Source organism: Haemaphysalis longicornis, unplaced genomic scaffold (assembly GCF_048455015.1).
Source record: "Haemaphysalis longicornis isolate Haplotype H1 unplaced genomic scaffold, Haemaphysalis longicornis Haplotype H1 scaffold_1, whole genome shotgun sequence".
In the NCBI taxonomy this organism is placed as follows: Eukaryota; Metazoa; Arthropoda; class Arachnida; order Ixodida; family Ixodidae; genus Haemaphysalis; species Haemaphysalis longicornis.
In genome coordinates, this window is record NW_027526203.1 from 339,906,025 (window position 1) to 339,927,921 (window position 21,897).

A 21,897-nucleotide genomic window follows, 5' to 3' on the forward strand; every position below is an offset into this window, starting at 1 on the left:
CGCTTTAATGGCCGTTTCGGATGCTGCCCGGCCGTCGTGGACGTAGGGTCAGGATCGCATGCACGCGAACGTTGCTGCATACCTACGTCCTTTCTCGGTGAAAGGAAGAACGGGGCCAGGCACGTGAGACCCTAGCAACCTTAGTGGCCGCATGCCGGTTTGTATTGTCGGCGGATCTGTTTTCTTTTCCGTTTATTCAGATTTAGTGTCTATCGCCCTTAAGACTCAAACCAGCCTTTTTTTCGCAATTACCTACCATCTGAAAGGTGTCCGATCACAGATGTGGTTACGCGCTCAGAGAAACAAACAAAACAAAATATAATGTAACCCTCCCTCTCCCTTTCGTTTGTTTTCTAATACCGGAGCTGTTTAAGCTTTAGGTTGGTCCGGTGACGTCAGCAAAAAATACCCAAGACAAAATACGCACGTGGTGCCTCCTGGTGAGGAGGGATAACGAGAACGCAGCGCGCCTCAGCAAAGAGTGGAGGGCACGTGCTAGCCTCCCAGCAGGGCTCACTCTTGCCGTGCCCAGCTTCCAGCAGCACTGAGGGCTAGCCTCGCAGCCGGGCTCAACTCTACTCGTGGAACGCGGGGCATAAAAGAAGAGAGCGGGACTCAGCAGGCAGGTGGCCGTGCGCGCAAAAAAAGGCCCTGGGTATTTGCTTTTCGCCCAAATCATAAAACCAGCCTCCGCGGCCGGGATCGAACCCGCGTCCTTGGACTCAGCAGCACAATCTTCATGCATGCCCACGCATCAACTTAGCCGAACCAAAAATAAGCTAGGTGGAGCCGCCAGCTTCGCTGTTGGCCCAGTCTTCGCGCCACTAGTGCGAAGCTGCCCCAATTTTTTTTTTACTCAAGCGCGAAACCTAAGTCGCTCTTATTGACGCTTGCCGAAATTTTGCTCAAAACTAGAAGAAGAAAAGATGGCGCAGCTTGCACTATAGGGTGCAAGTCTAGAGAGACAGCAGAGATGGCGGCCCCTCTCCCTTCGTCGGAGACCCGGCTGTTGCACCTCACATGGATTTCCGAACTTGCCGCTGAAAGTTCTCCATGACTGGCAGGCCCGGATCGTTTTGTCCGCAGGCTTTCAGATCTCTCCCGACGTGGACCGTGTTAGCGCACACTAAAACTCGCAGCAACCCGCGTTGCGAACTCGGCGTCTGTAGCGCGAACTCGGCGTGTGCGCTCTCCACTTCAGGCGCGAACGCATGGGAACTTGCAAGGAGAACAGCACGCCAGAAATCACACCACGAGCGCTGGACAGAGTGGTCTCGAAGGTCGAGTTGGCCGAAGCCGGGCGCTCCTCACGAGGCGCACGCTCACGTGCGCTCGGTATTTTTTCTTGGTATGTCTTGTGAGCTCCTCCCGTGGCAGAAGCCAGGGTGATCCCGCTGTACACGACCACTAAGGAGTTGGCTGTAGTTGGATAACATGTGGTATGGATAGGATATGTTCTTTTTGTGTCGGTGTAATGTGATGAAAGGGAGCTGTAGGGGTTGTCGAGCAGTGCCAGGTGGATAAATTTGCGGTCCGTGCCTATCAAGGTAGCTAGTGTTGAGGATGGGACTGCCCCGGAGTGGAGTTCTCGGGCGGCTGCGTGAGTTACTTCATTCCCAACAAGACCTGAGTGGCCAGAAATTCAGCTAATGGCTACTTCTATGTCTTCGGGCTACTTCTGTGCCAGCCCAGCTTGGTATAATACGGAGGCTTGCTTACCGTCCGAAACGGTGATTAGATATGGTTTATTTTGGTGGGTGGTGGTAGCTAGGGCTGCTGCCGAGCTTTCAGAATAGTTGAAGTACGTTGCTGCAGTCGCAATTTCTTCTTCGGAGTCGAAGGCGGGTTTTTTTTTTTTCATCAGTTTGCTTAGTGTCTAATGGAAGACCGCAATTATGTTCCCGTTCCCGTAAAAAGAAAAAAAACGAGTTAAAACATTGCTTGCGAACAATTTAAGGACTTCAGCTCAACTTGCCCATTGAAAACATGTTATTGTACATTTTATGTTTTAAGCAAATTACAATGCGACGAGTCGGCGTGCATACGCAGCGTGTGGGTGCCTTTATATTTAGCGCTATTAGCGTGTTTTAATGTCAAAAATGCTCAGGGCATGTCATCATTACTGTAACACCATCTATCCGCGCGTGCGTGTTTCGTACAGCAGCCGACCGGAATGGCATGCCAGAACGTTGACGGGAGTTTCATTTCCGTCGCTTACAAAAAGAAAAAAAGTGAGGAAAAGAAAAATGCCGAAAAAAGGGGTTGCTTGTTCACCGTCAAACCTCGCACATACATTGCATATCACCGTTTCCTTGTGTCGCAATCTGATCGACTCTTCTTGAGCTCGCATTTGGTTGCAGTGCGCAGCATAATGCGTATGCACTATCAAGGACAAATACTACTAGTTGCGGTTTCAGCTATTAAACTGCGTTTCTTCGCTGCCTTGTGGGGGAATGCACAATTGAACACGTGGTTAGCGTTCGGGAGCGATGCATCTCATCCCTGAGCATGGCCAGCCCTCCTCAGGTACTTCTCGGTCGTCCAGGCAGATGAGAGATTTACACTGAAAGCTGAAGCCACACCTCACAGATGTTGGTTCGGACAGCACAATGGCTCTGATCGATGCAAGTAGGGACATGATGGGATGGGAATGAGCTTGAACTTAGACGAACACCAGAAAGACGAACAGCGAAAAGTCTTTCTTGTTCGTCTAAGTTCAAGCTTTTTCCCATCCGATCCCGACATCAGGTTTCGGCAAACGCAGTTTACCCCTCGACCTCCATCCACGACGACGCAAGGTTCTGGGTTACTAGCTTCAACGTCTCACGCCAATGCTTGCACGACCAGCTCTGCTAATGTACAAGCTACGCTAGACGGCGAAGATATGCTTTCCGACATAACAATTGTGTCGTCTTCTACAGTCACCTCAAATCATGAGGAGCTCAAGACGTGTGCCCAAAACAATGGTTTTGAACTCGGACTTCCTTCAAAGCGCCGTCGTAGCACAAAGCGATCGCACCTCGCTTTTGACAGACAACCTCATGCAAGCGCCCCAAAGCACAACCTAACAGTCATTATTAAGCCCGTGGATGCAAAAAACATCGTCACCCGGATTAACCCGTCACCACTCAAAGACGCCTTTAAGAAATTTCTTCCTGACAGTGTTCATCAAGTTAGACCAAATCACCGCCTAACCTTCTGGCTTTGGACACACACAATGCTGCCACTACGGAACGCTTCTTGAAAGTCTCGACTGCTGGTGGCATTGCTGTCAGGGCTTACGAGCCCCGCCCCAAGAACTGTTGAGTTGGGGTGATCAAGGACGTTCCTGTAGACCTGTCAAATTCTGAAATCCTTGAAGCACTGCGGCAGAGGGCACCCTTTACGTCAGCTCGGAGCTTAAGAGAAAGTTCTGAGAGTGTGCGGATTGTGTTCTGAACAGAGTCCACTCCGGAACATGTAATCTTGGGCTATACCCGGTACCGAGTATACGAGTACCGCGAGATTCCCCGACAGTGCACCAAGTGTCAGCGCTATGGCCATGCGGCTGGCGTCTGCAAGCTTTCGCAGCGATGTCCTCATTGCGGTGGGGATCATGAGCCTTCTGCCTGCGTCACTGAAAACCTCCGTTGCGCGAATTGTGGTCGGACGCATGAATCGACAGATTCTCATTGCTCTGTGCGGCAAAAAGAGAAGGTCATCTACAAGCTGAAAACCTCAGAAAATATGGACTACATGGCGGCAAAAGCCGCATTGCAGAAGCCGCGTCATTTTCTCCGCAATAATGGGTCAGCTTCTGCTAGAAATGCAACTAAGCAGACTAGAGTGAACACCACGCCTCCAAAGCTAGATGTTCAAAATTTCCCTCCACTATCGCCACCTCAGCCTGAGCAAGCACCTGCAGAGCAAGTGCGACTATGCCTACGCAGGGCCCCGGTACGGAACCGCGAAACCTGCACCTCGCAGGTGATCCAAACAGTCACACGATCAAACCACGCAGTACAGCTGGACAAAGGTCTTCCATTTGGTGAGAATGATACTGGACACCATTCGCAACTTCCTTACTCCTCCTTCCTCCCCAGTGGCTCATGCCATACTTACTTTTATTGATTTAGTCTCGATGATACCAATTCCATGGCGGTAACAACAACGTCTACATTTCTGGTACTTGTACTAAATTAAATTCGTAACAAGGCTACTGTCTTTCAATGGAACGCGCGTGGTCTCCGTAGCCGCCTCTCAGACCTCCAGCACCTCGTCGAAAAGCACCGTTTCCCAGTTACAGCTATTTCAGAGTCCCGGCTGTCTTCCCAAATTCGCCTTTCTGGATACTCCATTTTCAAGTCTGCCACAGGCGCAGACCAACGGAGGATTCTACTTGCGATTCGAAATAACTTCACCTTCATGATGCACACAGTGCCTGAGGACTCGTCGAATAAATATGTCGCAGCTATGGTGCAACATAAAAATATAACGCCCACTGTAATCGCAGCATATGCATCACCCCGCGCCAGGTTTGACGCCAAAAGACTTAGTACTCTTCTCACGGCTACCGAGCCGCCACATACACCTACACGCGACTTTAATGTACATCACCCTGCTTAAGGAAGTGACAAATTCACCGTGAGGGGTCGTCGCCTGCTGGACATGGCCAGTCAGACAGGACTGGGAGGAGTCAAGACTGGAATCCCGACATTTTTTCGTGGCATAAATGGCCAGTGCGTTGGATGTCACAATGGTCTCTTCCCCGTTGATGAAATCTGTAACCTGGCATGCCGATATTGAAACCCTTGGAAGCGACAACGTGCCAACCAACATCCTTATCAAGGGTCTCCGCGGGGGATCATTCCAATCAAAAGTGGCCAGGATAGATTGGAATGGCTACAGGGCTTATTTAGAGGCTTCCAGCGACAAAATTACAACTCACGAAGAGCTCGTCGAGATTATAACAAAAACTACTGCCGCAAGAACAGTTCAAGTTCAGCTATAAAAGTCACGCTCTGTGGCGAACGCTGAATGCGAGCGACTTCGAGCCATCCGGCGCGCAGAAAAACGCCGTGCGCGAAGGACGTTATAGCCAGATGATATCCGTGCTGCCCGGAGCCCACAAAAGCGCGTGCCAAAACATGTTGTCAAGCTTGGCAAGGAGCAATGGAAGCTGCTCTGCTCCCGACTGGACCCACGCTAGCCTCTCTCGTGCATCTGGCGCGTAGTCAAAAGTTTGAAATTGGAGCCGTGTCAGATGCTCCCATTTACACCAGGGGCTGTACGTAGCGCACTCACTGAGATTGAAGGGGCGGAAGCATACTCCAAAAAAATTGGCCGCGTATCTGCTCCTTTCGTTGCAAATGTCGTCAAAAGACGATAGTCTTTGTAGACATTTGCCAAGGAAATACCCCCCTTTGCTTCCCCGCTCACCTCTCATGCTGTTCCTGTTCGGTCGCGCTCATTCCAAGGTGAACACACTAAAGGTTTGCTCAAGGCGATTTGAATTTACCGCGTTCCACTGCTACAGGCCGGGTTCCTCGACGCCAGCGCTGCAGTACGGCGGAGACGCGCGTGAATCGAGGCGGCCGACTTCAATGTTTATAGAACTGCGTTGCCATGCTCAAGGTGCGTTCTAAGCAGAACGTGGAACCTAGCTAGTGGAAGCTTTCGTTGCTGTTGCCGCGAGATTTCCTATATGCCACTAGGAGGTGGCGCGGGCAACAGCAGGCGGGGGTTTTCTGCAGTAGATGTAGAATATCCTTTGCTATCGAAAAACCAAGCATCCATGAATTTTTTAATAAAGGAACACTGCAAATATCCCTTGTGTACTAATTTCCTCTCTAATATTTGCGTAATGTCTTGTTCTTGTTGACAAGTATGACAAGTATGAACATTAACACCGGACTTAGACGTTTAGATTTGGCTGTGGGTATATAAGACTATTGCGCAATATCTACTTCGCTTTGGCCGGGAGGCTGAATCGAGTCACAGACAGACAGACAGACAGACAGACAGACATACAGAAAGACCAAAATTTATGGGTTTAAGTAGCCCAAGAAAGACTATCTTCTTTGAAAGATCAGTTCCCCTTCCACCTTCACTACAGTGTGTATTTTCGCGACAACTGGACTCTCTACGCCAAACGATGTGGGTTTGGACTGTCCTTTCACCGTGCGAGAGCTCGTTAATGCCTTAGAGTCGGTTGATTGATTGTAGGGTTTAACGCGCCGACGCAACGCAGGCGATGAGGCGCGCCGTAGTGGAGGGCTCCGGATTAATTTTGACCACCTGGGGATCTTTAACGTGCGCCGAAATCTCGAACACACGGGCGTTTTCGCTTTTCGCCTCCATCAGAAAAGCGGCCGCCGCGGCCGGGAATCGATCCCGCGACCTCGTGCTTAGCAGCGCAACGCCTTAGCCACTGAGCCACCGCGGCGGGTAAACGAACATCCCTTAGAGTCGGTGCACCAATCGTGAGAACCAGGCTACGACAAGATTACCTACTCCACCTTAGCCCATATTGGTGAAAAGGCCCTTCAGCAGTAACTCTCCTTCTACAGTTCTTCCTGGAGCTCAGGGCGCCTCGTAGCCAGCTGGAAGATCGAGCTTGTGAGACCAGTTCTCAAACTGGGCAAGTCACCAACGGACATGAACTCCTACCGACCAAAAACATTTTTGAGCTGCGTTGGCAAGGTTATGGAGAAGATGGTTTTGAGCGCCTGGTCTGGGACCTTGAAAACGGCAGTGTATCCACCATAAATGTCCGCCTTCATGCGCGGAAGGAGTAGCATAGATGATGTCCTTACGTTATCACGGGACATAACCGCAAATAACGTTGCCGTGGCTGTCTTTCTAGACATCAAAACGGCCTTTGACAGCGTCGCCCATGGTGCTATTTGCCGAGAAATGACGGCTATAGGTATCAGGGAACAGATGCTTGCGTGACTAAGTGACTATCTTCGAGACGGGGACGGTATATATGACCATTACTAGCGGGGTTACTACCAGTCATGCTACAGGATAAGGTGTTCGGCCAGGCGGTGTCCTTAGCCCCATTTTAATTAACACGTCTTGTTGGTCTCCCCAAAGCACTACCTCCTGGCGTGAATACATCATTGTATGTTGACGGCATCTGTGTCTGGTGCTCGGGGAGAAACCACCGAAGCATACGAGCAAAGCTGCAACTGGGGATCCGAAAATTGGCACGACACCTGAAAAAATGCGGTCTGGTTCTTTTGCCTAAAAAATGCGCTGCGATGGCATTTACAAGGCGCGAGATGTCTCGTTATGCCCTGACTATAGCAGGCTGTACCATACCATATGTGCGACACCATCGATTCATGGTCATTTATTTTGATAAGTCAATGTCACGTACCCATCATATTCGGTGCCTCAAAAACAAACTACAGTTTTCCGTGTACATCCTACGGATGCTTGCTGACAATGCATGCGGTTGCCAGGTTGCTTCGCTCCTACGAATCTAGAAGGCACTCTTTAGTGGTCTGCTTCGCTACAGCCATCCTGCCTTCGGTTCACTGTCCAAGAGCAACGCCAAGCAACTAAAGGCGCTGCAAGCGCAAGTTTTGCGTATTTTCCTGAGTCTCCCTAAGCGCACTTCAACGACAGGGACACTTTGTCAAGCGAGATGACTATAGGACAGTGTACAATAAGGCAAGAAAATATTTGTGTCGGCCTCCGCCATGTTAGCGGTTCGTTTGCTCATCCTTTTGCCGATAGCCCCACTTGTCATGTGCAAGAATTCCTGCCGTCATATTATCAACGTCCCATGGGACCCGAGTTACCGTCTTGGTAGTTTTCTACGTGGTCAATATCAACAACAATTCCTGGAATCGGCATAAAGTCAGCGATGCCTCCACCCGCCTTGACCTACTACACACTTCAGTATATATCTCGCTGCTGTGTCTGGTATATCCACGTATATGCTGATGGGCCAGTTACTTACGAATCTTCAGCCGTAAATTATGGGCAATATATGCGGGGGCTTCTGTGTGACCACAGTCCTGTGTGGCCAGTTCTGTGTGATCGGTCTTGTGACCACACCCCTGTGTCCCCTTTGCGGTGTACGAAAGGACACTGAACACCTTTTCTGTGCTTGTCCACGTTTCTGCTCGGCGCGAATAACGGCGCCAAGTTTACTACGCGCGAGCAATCTCAGCATGAAGGATTTTTAGGGCCATGAGACAGCAAAGACAATGCGGTGCGGGGCTTAAAGCTCTTGAGCGTTTCCGAAGAGGCTCTAAACTCTATTCCAGCTTGTAACTGCCTCTGTCGCTATTTTTTATAGGTGTGTGAGCATGTCCGTCTGATGGATTTTCTTTCGTTTTCCCTTTTCTGTTTTGTACTATTCATTTTAGCATTTTACCTTCCCTGCATGTTCGCCAACCATCTGAAGTAACAAGCCCAGCATTATGCAGGGCTTTCCTTTTCGATGTCATTAAAGAATCGTTTCTATCTCTATCTCTCTCTCCTTTACTTTATTCTCTGGCAGTGCGCATTTTATCTCAAGACGCCTCAGGATAGTACTACTTGTGCAGCTTCACGTAGGACTTACGCCACACATTCTAAAATTAATCCCGTTCTCCGGTGCAGAGACATGCGTCAGGTTCGGCTACTTTTTCCGGGGTATTGGACGGGCAAACTTGCATAAACAAAAGAATTTCCCAAGAAACCAGGAATGAAATCACTTAACGGTGAAAAAAAAAAAAAAAAACTCTGCCGAGCACCTTCAGATTATATAACATCCTTAGTTAAAGTTGCTATGCAAGTCAGCGTGCTTATATAACATGCTTAGTTGAAGTCGTGACGTGATCGTTGTGTTACCGTTAGACTAAGCGTTCATTCACCGTTCATGCACTTTCCCAAGCTACTGCCATACGCCCGCTGTTTGCCATCAATGTATATTAGTGTTAATGGCGAGTATTTGTTAATAGGGCACGCTGAACTTTGGTACAAAACACAACTATAGGCACTGCCTGGTTAAGGCAGTGCCTGAATGAATAAATTCGGTATAGTATAAGGAATATTCAAAACGTCGCTATCTCCTCTCTCCGAAAGAATAACGATGACGCTGTACTGGCCACGTGATGTCTTATTTGATAATGTCAACCCATTATATTCACCCGCCGCGGTGGCTCAGTGGCTAAGGCGTTGCGCTGCTGAGCACGAGGTCGCGGGTTCGATTCCCGGCCGCGGTGGCCGCTTTTCTGATGGAGGCGAAAAGCAAAAACGCCCGTGTGTGCGAGATTTCGGCGCACGTTAAAGATCCCCAGGTGGTCAAAATTAATCCGGAGCCCTCCACTACGGCGCGCCTCATCGCCTGCGTTGCGTCGGCGCGTTAAACCCTACAATCAATCAATCAACCCATTATATTCCCATGAATCTGAAATCCGCACCACTGAGAATGTAGATCGGGCAGAAGCCGTGCGTTTGTCCAAAATTATTGGATTTGACTCAACGTAATTATTTGTTTTCAGCGGAGCTGTTATACGCTTTAGCATATAACAGCTCGTATAACGGTACACTATAGCGTGGAAGTTATAACTCCCGCGTGTTTTTGCGTTCCTAGGACAACAAAAGTCGTCTGTTCTATCAGCTCCAGGCCGGTGTTCCCTGCACGTGTCGTGGACGACCGTACGGGTTCTCACGCGCTGCAAGCATGCTCTTTCTCTTATGCCACCTGTTCACCCCGGCGCTGCAGTTTTAAGAACGATGGTCTCCCCTGTGCTATTTAGGAACCAAAACCTCCAGAATACCAGTATTCTGGAGGTCGTGGGTTCGGGACCCGTGAGAACGTTTCCTTCCGCTTTCTATCTTCCAAACACTATATCTGTTTCAACAAGAACAAAAGACGAACAACCTTTTCCTTTTGACAGGATGGAAACTTGGGCGAGTTCGTGTTGATTCATCCTGAAAACAGGCGCGGAAAGACGTTGACCGAGAAAAGAAATACACAGGACGACGCGCTACACAGGGCAACACAGGACGCGTCGTCCTGTGTATTTATTTTCTTTTTGCCTTCCCTGGCGTTCTTGGCTGCTGGCCCATATTTTTGAATGTATGTACGTACGTGCCTACATACATACATACATACATACATACATACATACATACATACATACATACATACATACATACATACATACATACATACATACATACATACATACATACATACATACATACATACATACATACATACATACATACATACATACATACATACATACATACATACATATATGCAGAACAGATATATGGGGCGAGGGATTCCGTAAGCCTCCACATCAACCAATCAAAGATGCAGTCCTTATTGCCAGTGCTATTCGGCTACTTGACAGTGCTTTATAGCGCCGCATGAAGTAATTGTCATTTTCGGGGCACACAGATCAAGAAATCTAAGTCGAGAACAAATCTGCCGTGGTCGAAAGCCGGAATCGAACCCACAACCTCTGTATTACGCGTGCGGTGCTCTTCCAATTGGCCTATCCCGGCGAAGAATTCACTCTCCACTTCAGCGGGGGGTTTATATTCAGAGATGTTGAGAGACCGGTCAACTGGCACCGTTCCTCGACCACCGTGGGAGACTTGGTGCATCTTCGTTTTCCCCAGTGGCTCCCACGTGAACCGTGGTCGGATGTCGGGGTCAGCCAGCGGAATTCCCGGACTGCTGGAGTCGGAACACTCGTAATGCATTCGCACAACAGAAATATATGGTACGAGGGCTTCCGTAAGAACACTCATAAAAAATGCAGCCTTTAAGGGCAGTTCTATTCGGATTCTTGAAGGTGTTTTATAGCGCCGAATGAGGTAATTGCCATTTGTGTGATAACCACAGACGAAGAAATAATTTAAGAAAAAATCCGCGGGATCGGAAGCGGGAATATATAGCAGTTTGTGTGTGTGTGTGTGTGTGTGTGTGTGTGTGTGTGTGTGTGTGTGTGTGTGTGTGTGTGTGTGTGTGTGTGTGTGTGTGTGTTTGTGTGTGTGTGTGTGTGTGTGTGTGTGCGTGCGCGCGTGCGTGCGTACGTGCCTACGTACTGCAGAGCTATGTGGACATATGAGGCACTGCTTACCTGGAAGTCTACGGAAAGAATAGATTAAAGCTGCAACGAAATCCAAAGATCGAAAGAAGGACGCAACGAGACGGGAGTCGTAGCGAGAAGTGCTTGCCGCCTTTGTCTCTGTCCCGGCTGCCAGCGGGCGCTGTTGGCAGCCAGCAGCCCTAAGGACCAGCCGAGGACACCTCGAGCGATTCCGGGAGAGGCAAGCGCGGCTCGTCGGCACCTCGGGCGCAGCCAGGCAGCGCAATCGAACCTAAGCGTCCGCGGCCCTGTTACCAATCTGCTGCCAGTAATAAGCTTGTTAACGCCCTGCTTCCCGGAAGGCGCGGATGGGCTTCGGCGAGCGAGTGCCAGTCCAGGAGCGGCGAATTTAATCCAGCTGCTCTCGCAGCGGAACCAGCGAGGAGGAAGCGCCCGGTGCACCCAAGCATCGCGCTCGGTGGTCGCCCGGGGAGGGTGCACGCACGCACGCACGCGTGTGCGCTTCGCGGCGGGTGCCCCTCCTCCGGTTCTCTTTTCTTCGGCTCTCCTCATAGACCGCAATTAATTTGTGGCCCGAGGGGGAATCCCCGAGCTCAAAGACAAATCATTCCCCTCTCTTCTTAAGCCCTCTGCGGCGAGGTGCGAACAGCGGCACAGGAGGATTTCCGCGAGGCGCCAGACGAGTTGGCGAGGAAGCCGCAGCAGAAGCAGAACGAGCACGCCCGCTACCTCGCCGCGCGCCACTCTCCTCTCTTTGCGCTCTTTCCAGCACCACCGCCGCTTTGTTTGCCGTCCTCCTTTCCCAGCTTCTTGTTTTTTTCCCGCCCTTCCGGCGTTTTATTGTTCTTCGCGGTTTCGTGCAAAACCGCATCAAACAGAGGAGGATCGAGAGTGCTTTGTTGCGCTTGCCTGAGTCTATCAATCTTGAGCTTCTTTTCCCCCCCGAAAGCCCGCTTTGTGGTTGCGGCGCGCGCTCGACGTCACCCTCGCCCACGCCGCGTTCCACGCGCCAGCTCTCCTCGCTGCACTCCTCACCTTTCATTACGAGCACGTGCAAGTTTCATGCCTTCATTACGGGTAAGATACTCCTTACTGAGCGTACTTATTTTTCTTGAGACCTTCGCAATGTTTTTTTTTTTCTCTATTCCAAGAAACAGAAGCGATTTCACATATCACCCATGGAACAATGAAACCAGAGGTTCACACGGACTTTTCCCCGCAGACGTTCTCAGTGGAGGACGGATTTCGTTGCCAGGCGGCACATACACCTGCGCTCTATAATCTCTGCTTTTCTCGGATAGCGCTCCATAGCTGTCTCCCTTCCCACCCCCAACGCCGTTTTCTTTGTAGTTGAAGATAGTCCTCACTTTCGCGTTGTTTTCTTTATATACAAAGAAATTCGAAGGTTTCCTGTTTAGCTGGCTGTAGTTTTATCCTACTGTTCGTCCTTGTTAGACCAAGTCTTTGGCTTCGAGGTCGCAGAGCCGTCACATTCTGTCACTCGACAGAATTCATTGAGATCAAGCTGCCACGTCGATCTCTGCCTGAAGAAGAGGGCGAGTAGATAGGCAGGAGGGGACTACAGGCCCCAGCAGCACGCTCTGTTAAATGAACACGTGTTCCCCTGAAAAATACAAGAGCGAAAAGGACAAGCTGAAGATAGTGACGCCGAGGCTCCAAAGCTGGAAACAATGTGTCGGATCTGGAGAATGAGCCAGGCGCGTGTAACAAGATTGCGATCCGCAAATAAGTGGCACAAAGCCGACATGTAACAGCCTAGCGGTAAGATGGGAGCGCGCGCAGACCCCAAAAAGTGTACAGACCCAGAATATACTGCAGTATAAGGCACTTTCGCCTTTTTGTTCTGCCTTAAGAACCGTGAAGGTGTGTCCCGAATGGGGGTTTCAACCTTTTCCTATACACGGGTTCCACGGCAACTCCTCCTGAATTCCTTTGTTTTGGAGGCGCGGGTCTACCTCAGTTCTTTCCAACAAGCAACAACACAGCTGCTATTAAACTGTCTTTGATAAAGTGCCAAAAAACCGCCGACAAACTGCACAAAAAAAAAAATAGCCGCTATATTTTTTGCACTAGGCGGCTCAGTCCACGTAATGGAAATGACGCACAGCAGTCTTTATACACCTACCAGTACACGGACCAGTTAAGTGTCGGTAGTCAACACCACCATCAATAACATCTACGCACTGATCGAGAGACGATCCTCTTCGTAACTAATGTGAGGGTACAGAACAACAAGCGATGTCAGGATCTTTAGAGAAGGACAAGCGCTAGAAGCGCGATAGCGCTTTCTCATGACAGAAGCAGAGTCTTCCCTTTCTACCATAGCGACCATGGTTTAGCTCGTTGTTCACCAGGTTAAGACATTCCTCTTGAAAATGCTTGAAAACGGGTTAAGGAGGATCAATTCGTGAGAGCGCTTGGTGCTTACGAACATTGAATACGCATGCATGATCACCTGTCAGGTGTTCATCCATTTCTCCGAAAGCGGAAGCAACCCTGAATTATTTTGCCTGTGCGTTAATGCAATTCCCTCGCCTTTACTGTAGCTCCGTCTGTCCGAATGCGCAGGGTGTGATCACAATGCGTGTTGCACGTGCAGAGTCGTGTTGATAAAGCCACGTTCATCGTTACCCAACTACAGTCAGCCGTTTCCCCTGAGTGCCATCAGCCTGAAACATGCGCTCGAAGCGTTTTTTGATACCGATCGGCTTGTGTAGCCAGTGTGGACGTGGGTGCACGCGGACAGCACAGTTTTATTAAAGGAATGTTGGCATTAATTTTACCCACCACTTTGTGTAACGTAGCCAATGATATTTTGTCTTACATAATAAAAAACCGGACGCTAGTTGCTTTAGCTTCGCAACGCTGCAAAGATAGGCCAAACGGGACCAAGAAGAGAGAAGGGTATAAAGTAAAAGAGAAGTTCCCGCTTTTTTGCGTTTGCTGCTCACTTCACTTTGTGTAACACTTATATCCAATGTTAATTGGCAAATTTCAAAAATTACGGCTTTAAAATATCACTGATTTATTAAATGAGTACTAAGAGTCTGCATACAGACATTTTGGCGCCTAATGTCGCCACATAAAGTTTCCGGGGTGCCAGAGACTTAACTACAGCTCGCATTCCTGTCAACTTCATATTGAAAACAATACATAAGCGAAACGGCAAAGCCTTCTGACCGAGGTACAAGCCTCTCTCTCTCAAAACAACGTGCTGAGAGTAGGGCGCAGTTACTGCACAAGCCGACCGTGCACGTTGGATGAAAGCGAAGATCGGGAAAGATGGATAACAAAAAGTGATTAAGCCGGGCACTGCCGCCCAGCCGGGGCCTGTCCGACGGACGCCACCTTGCCGTGAGCGATTTGCTGCATTATAAAAGTAACGTTTGTGCCGAGACCGCGTGCGTGCACGCGGCGGGCGTTTAGCGAGCAAACAAGCGCGGGCTACACCCCCGGCCGCCATCCTTGCGGAGGGGTGGCGTATGCTGCATCCCGACGCATGGCTGCCGGGCCTTCATTCTGTGCCCTCGCCGCCAAAGCGTCGCGTCCTGTTACTGGGACAATCTGTTATCAGCGCGAACTGGTGCGCCGATAAACAGAGACGTCGGCGGAGGAGCTGGCGGCCAACGTTTAGGGCGCCGGACGTAGCGACTCCTGCGGCTGCGGCGCTTACACTGATGGGGCTGAATATTTGATCAGCCCCAATACACGCTTCCGTGCTCTCTGCGATCGTCTTTTTCCAAATGCCATTAGAAGCCGCGGGCTGGCTCGACGTGTACACGTTTATGGCGGCCGCGCGGCCAGGACGCTTCTTCCGGCCTGCCCGGAGCACATCGAAGTGAAGGGTGCGCAGGGGGGGAGGCGTCAACCTGGCTCTCCCATTCGGCAGCTCACACGCCGGAAGAAGCCCCGTTCCATTATAAAACGCCATTGTTGCAACTCGGAAGCAGCCCCTCGGCAAGAGCAACAAAAACGTACCGCTCAGCCTTATTGGTACAGTGTCCCTCCCTGCGGGTGCGTTTCGGGGGATTTGGTCTTGCTGTTTCGCAACGTTTTTATCCTCCGCCGCCGGTTCCGGTGGCTATTACTGCACGGCTGACGGATGAATTTGTAATGCCAAGCAGGGCTCAGAGCTTTCTTCTTGCCCCGCTTCTTTTTGAGCTTCTCTAAGTTCCCGCGGACAGCAAAAACTGCCGCTTTATTTTGAAATGCCACCGTACGACGGGATTAATGATGGGCTTGATTGGAACGATATTCCGAATTGCAAAAGTAACACTCTGCCGAGGTCGGTATGAGCTAATTTTATAAGTCGTTGCCGCCATAACACCATCAAGAAGATACGTTGTTTCTGTTTCGCAGGCGCGTGGGTTCGCGCAATACGCTAGCTTAGTTTGTTTTCTACGAAGCTTCAGGGCTCGCGCACTATTGAGGACTCATTCGATGTTTTGAACCGAACTGCGGATACCAGCATCACCTTTCGATGCGGGAGCATGAAATGTTCCATTGAGCGAAAAAGGCAGCCTTGGCGTCAGCGGTGCCGTAAACAGCAAATCGGTTTATAGACGCACGTGACCGCGAAGCGTTCCATAGCGCGTGATTCTCATTGATAAAACATAAGAAAAGGAACGCGCTGCTAGGCAACGCCTGGGCATTCCCATAGCCACGTGGAAACCGGGCGATGCGGCGGTGGCTGCGTTTGACATCTGGCGGCAGCGACACGTAATACCAAGCAGGCGGAGCACTGGCCTCACCCGGCGGCGCGACAGCCACCAGTGAGCCAGGTCACTCTGAGCGGAAGTGGAATTCTCACTAATATCGTGCCAATTATTCCGCTCAACAGCCAATGTGCTAACGTCGAAACTCTGAAAAATAAGCCGCACCACTGTAATAGCAAAAGTCCAAAGATAGCCAACAGCAGAACACTCTTAAATATTACTCGCATAGCAAAGCTCGCAGCCTGCGTTCAATTTTACAAGAATGTTTTCGCATTCACAACTTCTAGGAAGTGCACAGGTGTCCTCGTATTTTACCTTTGCCGGTTATGCGTTCATACAGCCGATAAACGTTGCATCTGTGCATAGTAAGTGGTCCAAATTGTCTAAGCAGCACTGTTCGCACTACACCTGTTATGGGTTCTATCCCTCAGGACAATGAACCATTAATGTGCGAAGCAGGCATTAGCAGCACGGAACAGAAAAGCGGAAAGTACAGAGGAAAAAAAAACTGCTGCTTCATTCTGAAGTACACAAAACACGCCCTCTACCTCCACCCTCCCTTCTGAGCTTTCCTGAATGTGCTGCCCTTAATATGGAACAATCGAGAACTCTCGGGTTCTTGCTACTATACTATAGATTTTGCACTATGCGTATGCTGCTCTGACATACCTGGGCTGTTTGTTGTCGCCCTGGCTATTACAGGAGGCCTACCGACTCTGTCAGGTCTTCCCCGTCCGGGAAATTGGCTACTGGATCCGCTGGTGCCGCCGCTGTGGCCGATAGGTCTGCGGGCTGACCAGCCACCTCCACTTTGGCCATTCCTCCACTTTTACCCGCCGGATGCCCACCTGCTGTCGCCTGGTGAGTCCCGCCATCCTCACCGCTTTTTACATCAGTCTGGTGAAAAGACTTCCTCAGGTACTCCCGGTCGTCTCTGGCGCCACTTTTTTCTTGAAAACCTAGACAGCAGACTTTTTGCCCTGTGGGCCCTCATAAATATCGGCCAAGGTGGAAGGAGTGAGCAGGCGCAAAGCCATGTTCAACGAGAACTCCATGGAGGAAAAGTAAGTTCTGGTGGAGCGCTTGACCGAAGGTTACTAAATTGTTTTCTTGGGTGTTTAGAAACGGACTTTGGGGATGCTTTTCGGACTGAAGGGAGATGAAAATCTTCATTTTACGGCTAGCATTCAGAAACAAGCTTACCCTATTTCGGTATTTTAACCATCTATACGGCGCCTGGTAAACAGCTGAGAAGTTTTGAAGCGCGTGCCCTACCCGCTCCGGAGTGGTAGCGCCACTCAAATGGCAGCAAGATATTAAAGATATTTCGTCAACTTGACAACCATTTGCACCGGTCTGCACCCCCCAAATGACCCACATAAATATAAATTACTTATAGTTTTTGACCAATATGCATATCTCTAGCGATCAACAAATTTCTTCTCAATCGTCATGCGTCTTTTTTTCTGTATCAGATTCACAAACGCGTGCCCTGTTAGCTTTACTCTTGACGCGAAGCGCGGCGTAATAAACCGCCCACTAAGACTCAGGCAGGTGAAGCACAAACTAAGCATTGCAGGAATCACCTCTCTCCCGATAAGCCGGCAAATAAATCTGTCTGGCCCGTGTCCACACTACCTCTTTGTTGAACTTGGGGCAGAATGAGACTGATAAAAGATCAAAGAGCGCGAAAGTGGTCTCACCCCCCCCCCCCCCCCCTCCTCTCACCCTGCGTGTCTCTATCGGAAAGGTTGCCCTTGCCGAACCACTCGAAAAGCAACAGGGACAGGGCCCCGAGGCCGCTTGCGTGCCACGACGCTGCCCTTGCAATCTTGGTTTACAATCTCGACGTTGACTCATGAAAGAATGTGAGAGGGACAAAGACTCCCAGCCTGCACCACTACAGTATCGCGAACCTCTACTGTAAATTCAGGACGCGTTTCCGTGCATGCCAAACGACAAACAGGACTTCGTTCCACGCATCGCGACGGAGTCGAACCGTGATCTAATAAAAGATAGAAATTTAGGCAAGTGGAATGTTGGTGCTCAGTCATATATACTACTTTTCGCTTATCGCTCTAGCGTTGTTTCATTCTAGAATCCAATTTTTTCGTCCCGTGGTAAGTTTTTAGTCATTTTTAAATAATGGATTTAACTAACCGAGCCAAGAAAGTAGATATCATGGTAGGAACCTTGATTTTATCAGTCTGAAAGCAAACGGCAATGAGCTTACGCCTTACGCTTAAGAGTTCGACGGAGAATTATGTTGCCCTTTGCCCCCGTCTCATAGAGCTACCACCACCTACCATACCACTGTGAGGCTTCGCGACATTCAGGGTGTCAGTGACGCCATAAAGCTGAACATTTAAAGTCGTAGCAGAAGGACGCGTCTCCATAACCTACGTAAAGTCCTATTTGACGTCATCACAGACTGCCCTGAAGATGTCATCATCATCATCATCATCATCATCATCATCATCATCATCGTCATCACCAGCCTATCTACGCCCACTGCACGGCAAATATCTCCAATCTCCTTAATCTCCAACTACCCCGGTCCTGCGCTAACTGCGACCAATTTATCCCTGAAAACTTCTTGATCTCACCTGCACATCTAACGTTTTGCCGCCCCCTGCTACGCTTGCCTTCTCTAGGGATCCACTCTGTTATGTTACCCTTAATGACCAACGGTTATCTTGCCTTCGCAGTACATGCCCTGCCCACGTCCATTTCTTCTTCTTTATTTCTACTAATATGTCCTTAACACGAGTTTCTTCCCTCACCTACTCCGCTCTCTTCTTGTCCCTTAATGTTACACCTACCATCTTTCGTTCCATTGCCCGCTGAGTCGTTCTCAATTTAAGTTGAACCTTCTTAGTGAGCCTCCAAGTTTCTGCTCCGTAGGTGAGTACCGGTAATATGCAGCTGTCATAGACTTTCTTCTTCAGGGACAATGGTAGGCTACTATTCATTATCTGAGAATGCCTGCCATATGCACCCCACCCCATTCTGATCCTTCTAATTATCTCTGCCTCATGGTTGGGATCTGGGGTCACAACTTGGCCTAAGTAGATATATTCGCTTACCACTTCCACTCCCTCGCCACCTATCTCAAACCGCCGTGCTGTCCCGATGTTATTGATCATTACTTTAGTTTTCTGCATATTATTTTCAGACCCACGGTTCTACTCTGTTCGTACAGTGCGGAAAGCATGTTTTGCAATTCGTCCCCCGAGTTACTTAGCAAGGCAACGTCATCAGCAAATCTGAGGTTACTGAGGTATTCTCCATTAACCCTTACTCCCACCTGTTCCCAATCCAATGTTCTGAATACTTCTTGTAAACATGCTGTGAATAACATTGGATAGATTGTGTCTCCTTGTCTGACGCCCTTCCTTATAGGTATTTTACTGCTCTCCTTATAAACGACGATGGTAGCTGTGGACCCATTGAAGATATCCTCTAGTATTCTTACATAGTGCTCATCTACACCTTGGTTCCGTAATGCCTGAATGACTGCTAGGGTTTCGACCGAGTCAAATGCTTTCTCATAATTTATGAAGGCTATATATAGGGTAGCTAACATCATCCTCCATAGGGAGAGCAGTAAAATACCTATAAGGAAGGGTGTCTGACAAGGAGACACAATCTCTCCAATTTTATTCACAGCATGTTTACAAGAAGTATTCAGAACGTTGGATTGGGAACAGGTGGGAGTAAGGGTTAATGGAGAATACCTCAGTAACCTCAGATTTGCTGATGACGTTGCCTTGCTAAGTAACTCGGGGGACGAATTGCAAAGCATGCTTTCCGCACTGGGAGAACAGAGTAGAACCGTGGGCCTGAAAAATTAATATGCAGAAAACTAAAGTAATGATCAATAACCTCGGGACAGCACAGCAGTTTGAGATAGGTGGCGAGGCAGTGGAAGTGGTAAGGGAATATATCTACTTAGGCCAAGTTGTGACCCCAGATCCCAACCATGAGGCAGAGATAATTAGAAGGATCAGAATGGGGTGGGGTGCATATGGCAGACATTCTCAGATAATGAATAGCAGCCTACCATTGTCCCTGAAGAAGAAAGTCTATGACAGCTGCATCTTACCGGTACTCACCTACGGGGCAGAAACTTGGAGGCTCACTAAGAGGGTTCAACTTAAATTGAGAACGACTCAGCGGGCAATGGAGCGGAAAATGATAGGTGTAACATTAAGGGACAGGAAGAGAGCGGAGTGGGTCAGGGAGCAAACTGGTGTTAAAGACATATTAGTAGAAATTAAGAAGAAGAAATGGACGTGGGCAGGGCATGTAATGCGAAGGCAAGATAACCGCTGGTCATTAAGGGTAACAGAGTGGATCCCTAGAGAAGGCAAGCGTTGCAGGGGGCGGCAGAAAGTTAGATGGGCAGATGAGATCAAGAAGTTTGCGGGGATAAATTGGTCACAGTTGGCACAGGACCGAGGTAACTGGAGAATAATGGGAGAGGCCTTTGCCCTGCAGTGGGCGTAGATAGGCTGGTGATGATGATGATGATGATGATGATGATGATGTTGTTGATGATGATGATGATGATGATATATAGGGGTTTAGTGTACTCAGCACACTTCTCTATCACCTGATTTATCGTGTGCAGATCCCCTGATCACCTGATCAGTGATCACCTGATTGATCTCCTGAAGATGTAGTTACACGCAAAACAAAGGAACGTCTCGCACCGCCTTACCTTGCAGCCGCGCGCCTGGCGGGCGGTCTGAGCATCGATGCTCAGCGCATTGGTGAGATTGACGTGTCGCTGTAGGGCAATGTTGAGCTGTCTACAAAGCATGCGATTGCAGTGCCGCTCACAATAGGTGAAGGAGGAGTGAACATTTAAAAAAAAATTAGCATTTGGGACAAGGTGGCAGGGGCACAAGCCCTATAGGGTGCCTCCTTATCCCGGGATGCCCTGGTCCTGGTAGACTGCCCGAGCTCTAGTGACTTCTTGTTGCGCCGCAAGGACCAAGGTGGTCAGCCGGTCCACCCACTGCTTGAAGGTCGGGTTCCAGATGGGTGATAAAAGCCAAGGTGGCGGGCACTCCCAGATCAGGTCATATAAAGGTGCCAGGGGATGTGCCGTGCGAACAGGTCCTGTAGTATTGGGTAGGGTAGATTTTGTTGAGGAAGGTACGGTGGCGGCATGAGTTAGTTTGTACCCTTCTGGGGGTAGTGGTTTCGTGCTGAGTGAGGCGAGGGGGACGGGAGGATATTTGCGGCGGCTGAGGTGGTAGTGGGTGAAGAGGTCGGGAGGGGTGAGGGAGGTGTCTGGGCGCGGAGGCTGCTGGTCGGAAACGGCCTGGCTTGTGGACTCGCAGACAGCGGCGTGGGCGCAGCATTGTTCCCGGTGCCCAGATGAGTTCGACGTCGGGGAGAGCTTTAAGGGTACGGAGCGCGGCAGGGGTAATGCGGCCCTGAAAATATCTGCGGTAGGCTTGTGGCGAGTCCGTGATTGTAGTCACGAAGTCTTGGGTTGTAGTGGCTGCAAGCGCAATGGCTGCTTCGGCCACGGAGGCGCTGTGGAAGGCGCCGATACTTGCACACGCCGGAAAAAAAAAATTGTGGAAGGATAACCGTGTGGGCCATAAAATAACAATCACGACAATATTTAATGCCGGTATTATGTGGAATGAAGCCGTCTATTCTTTCGTTGACTTTTATAGGAATGTGTTCTGAAGCAGCCTTCGCTGACGCTTTGAAGCTTTGTGCGACTACGTAATTTAGGTTGTGGCTTCCGCGCGTGCTTCACACGTCGCTTAGTGTACCAACAGCCCGCCGGCCTCGCTGTCAGAGCAGTGGCACCCAGCGTTTTACATTGCTACGTTGTGGCCCACTCGATGAGACTGCTTTTGGGAAAGGCACGCTGTCAACTCAATGTAAAACTCTCACAAAGTGTGTTTTAAACTGTACTGCGAAACAAATACAGCAGTGCTCGCGGAGAAAAAAAAATGGAACTGCGCAGCCGAATACCAGCTCAGCGTGTATGGCGTGCATGCTTCGTTCCGATTAATTCGGGGTCAGTGAGCGGGGTCAGTGCACGCATTCTCACGTATAAGTCCTCGGAGTGAGATGTCGCT

The 21,897-nt window shown here is 49.7% G+C and overlaps 1 protein-coding gene across 1 annotated transcript in view; it reads left to right on the plus strand.

The window, feature by feature from the left end:
* LOC144152956 (uncharacterized) overlaps window positions 1-21,897 on the plus strand; it is a 103,141-nt gene that overhangs the window by 15,481 nt on the left and 65,763 nt on the right. Inside the window, exon 2 of the mRNA XM_077684551.1 lies at window positions 16,490-16,648. Within this exon, the coding sequence (XP_077540677.1) occupies window positions 16,490-16,648 (159 nt within the window). The remainder of the gene's footprint in view (window positions 1-16,489; window positions 16,649-21,897) is intronic.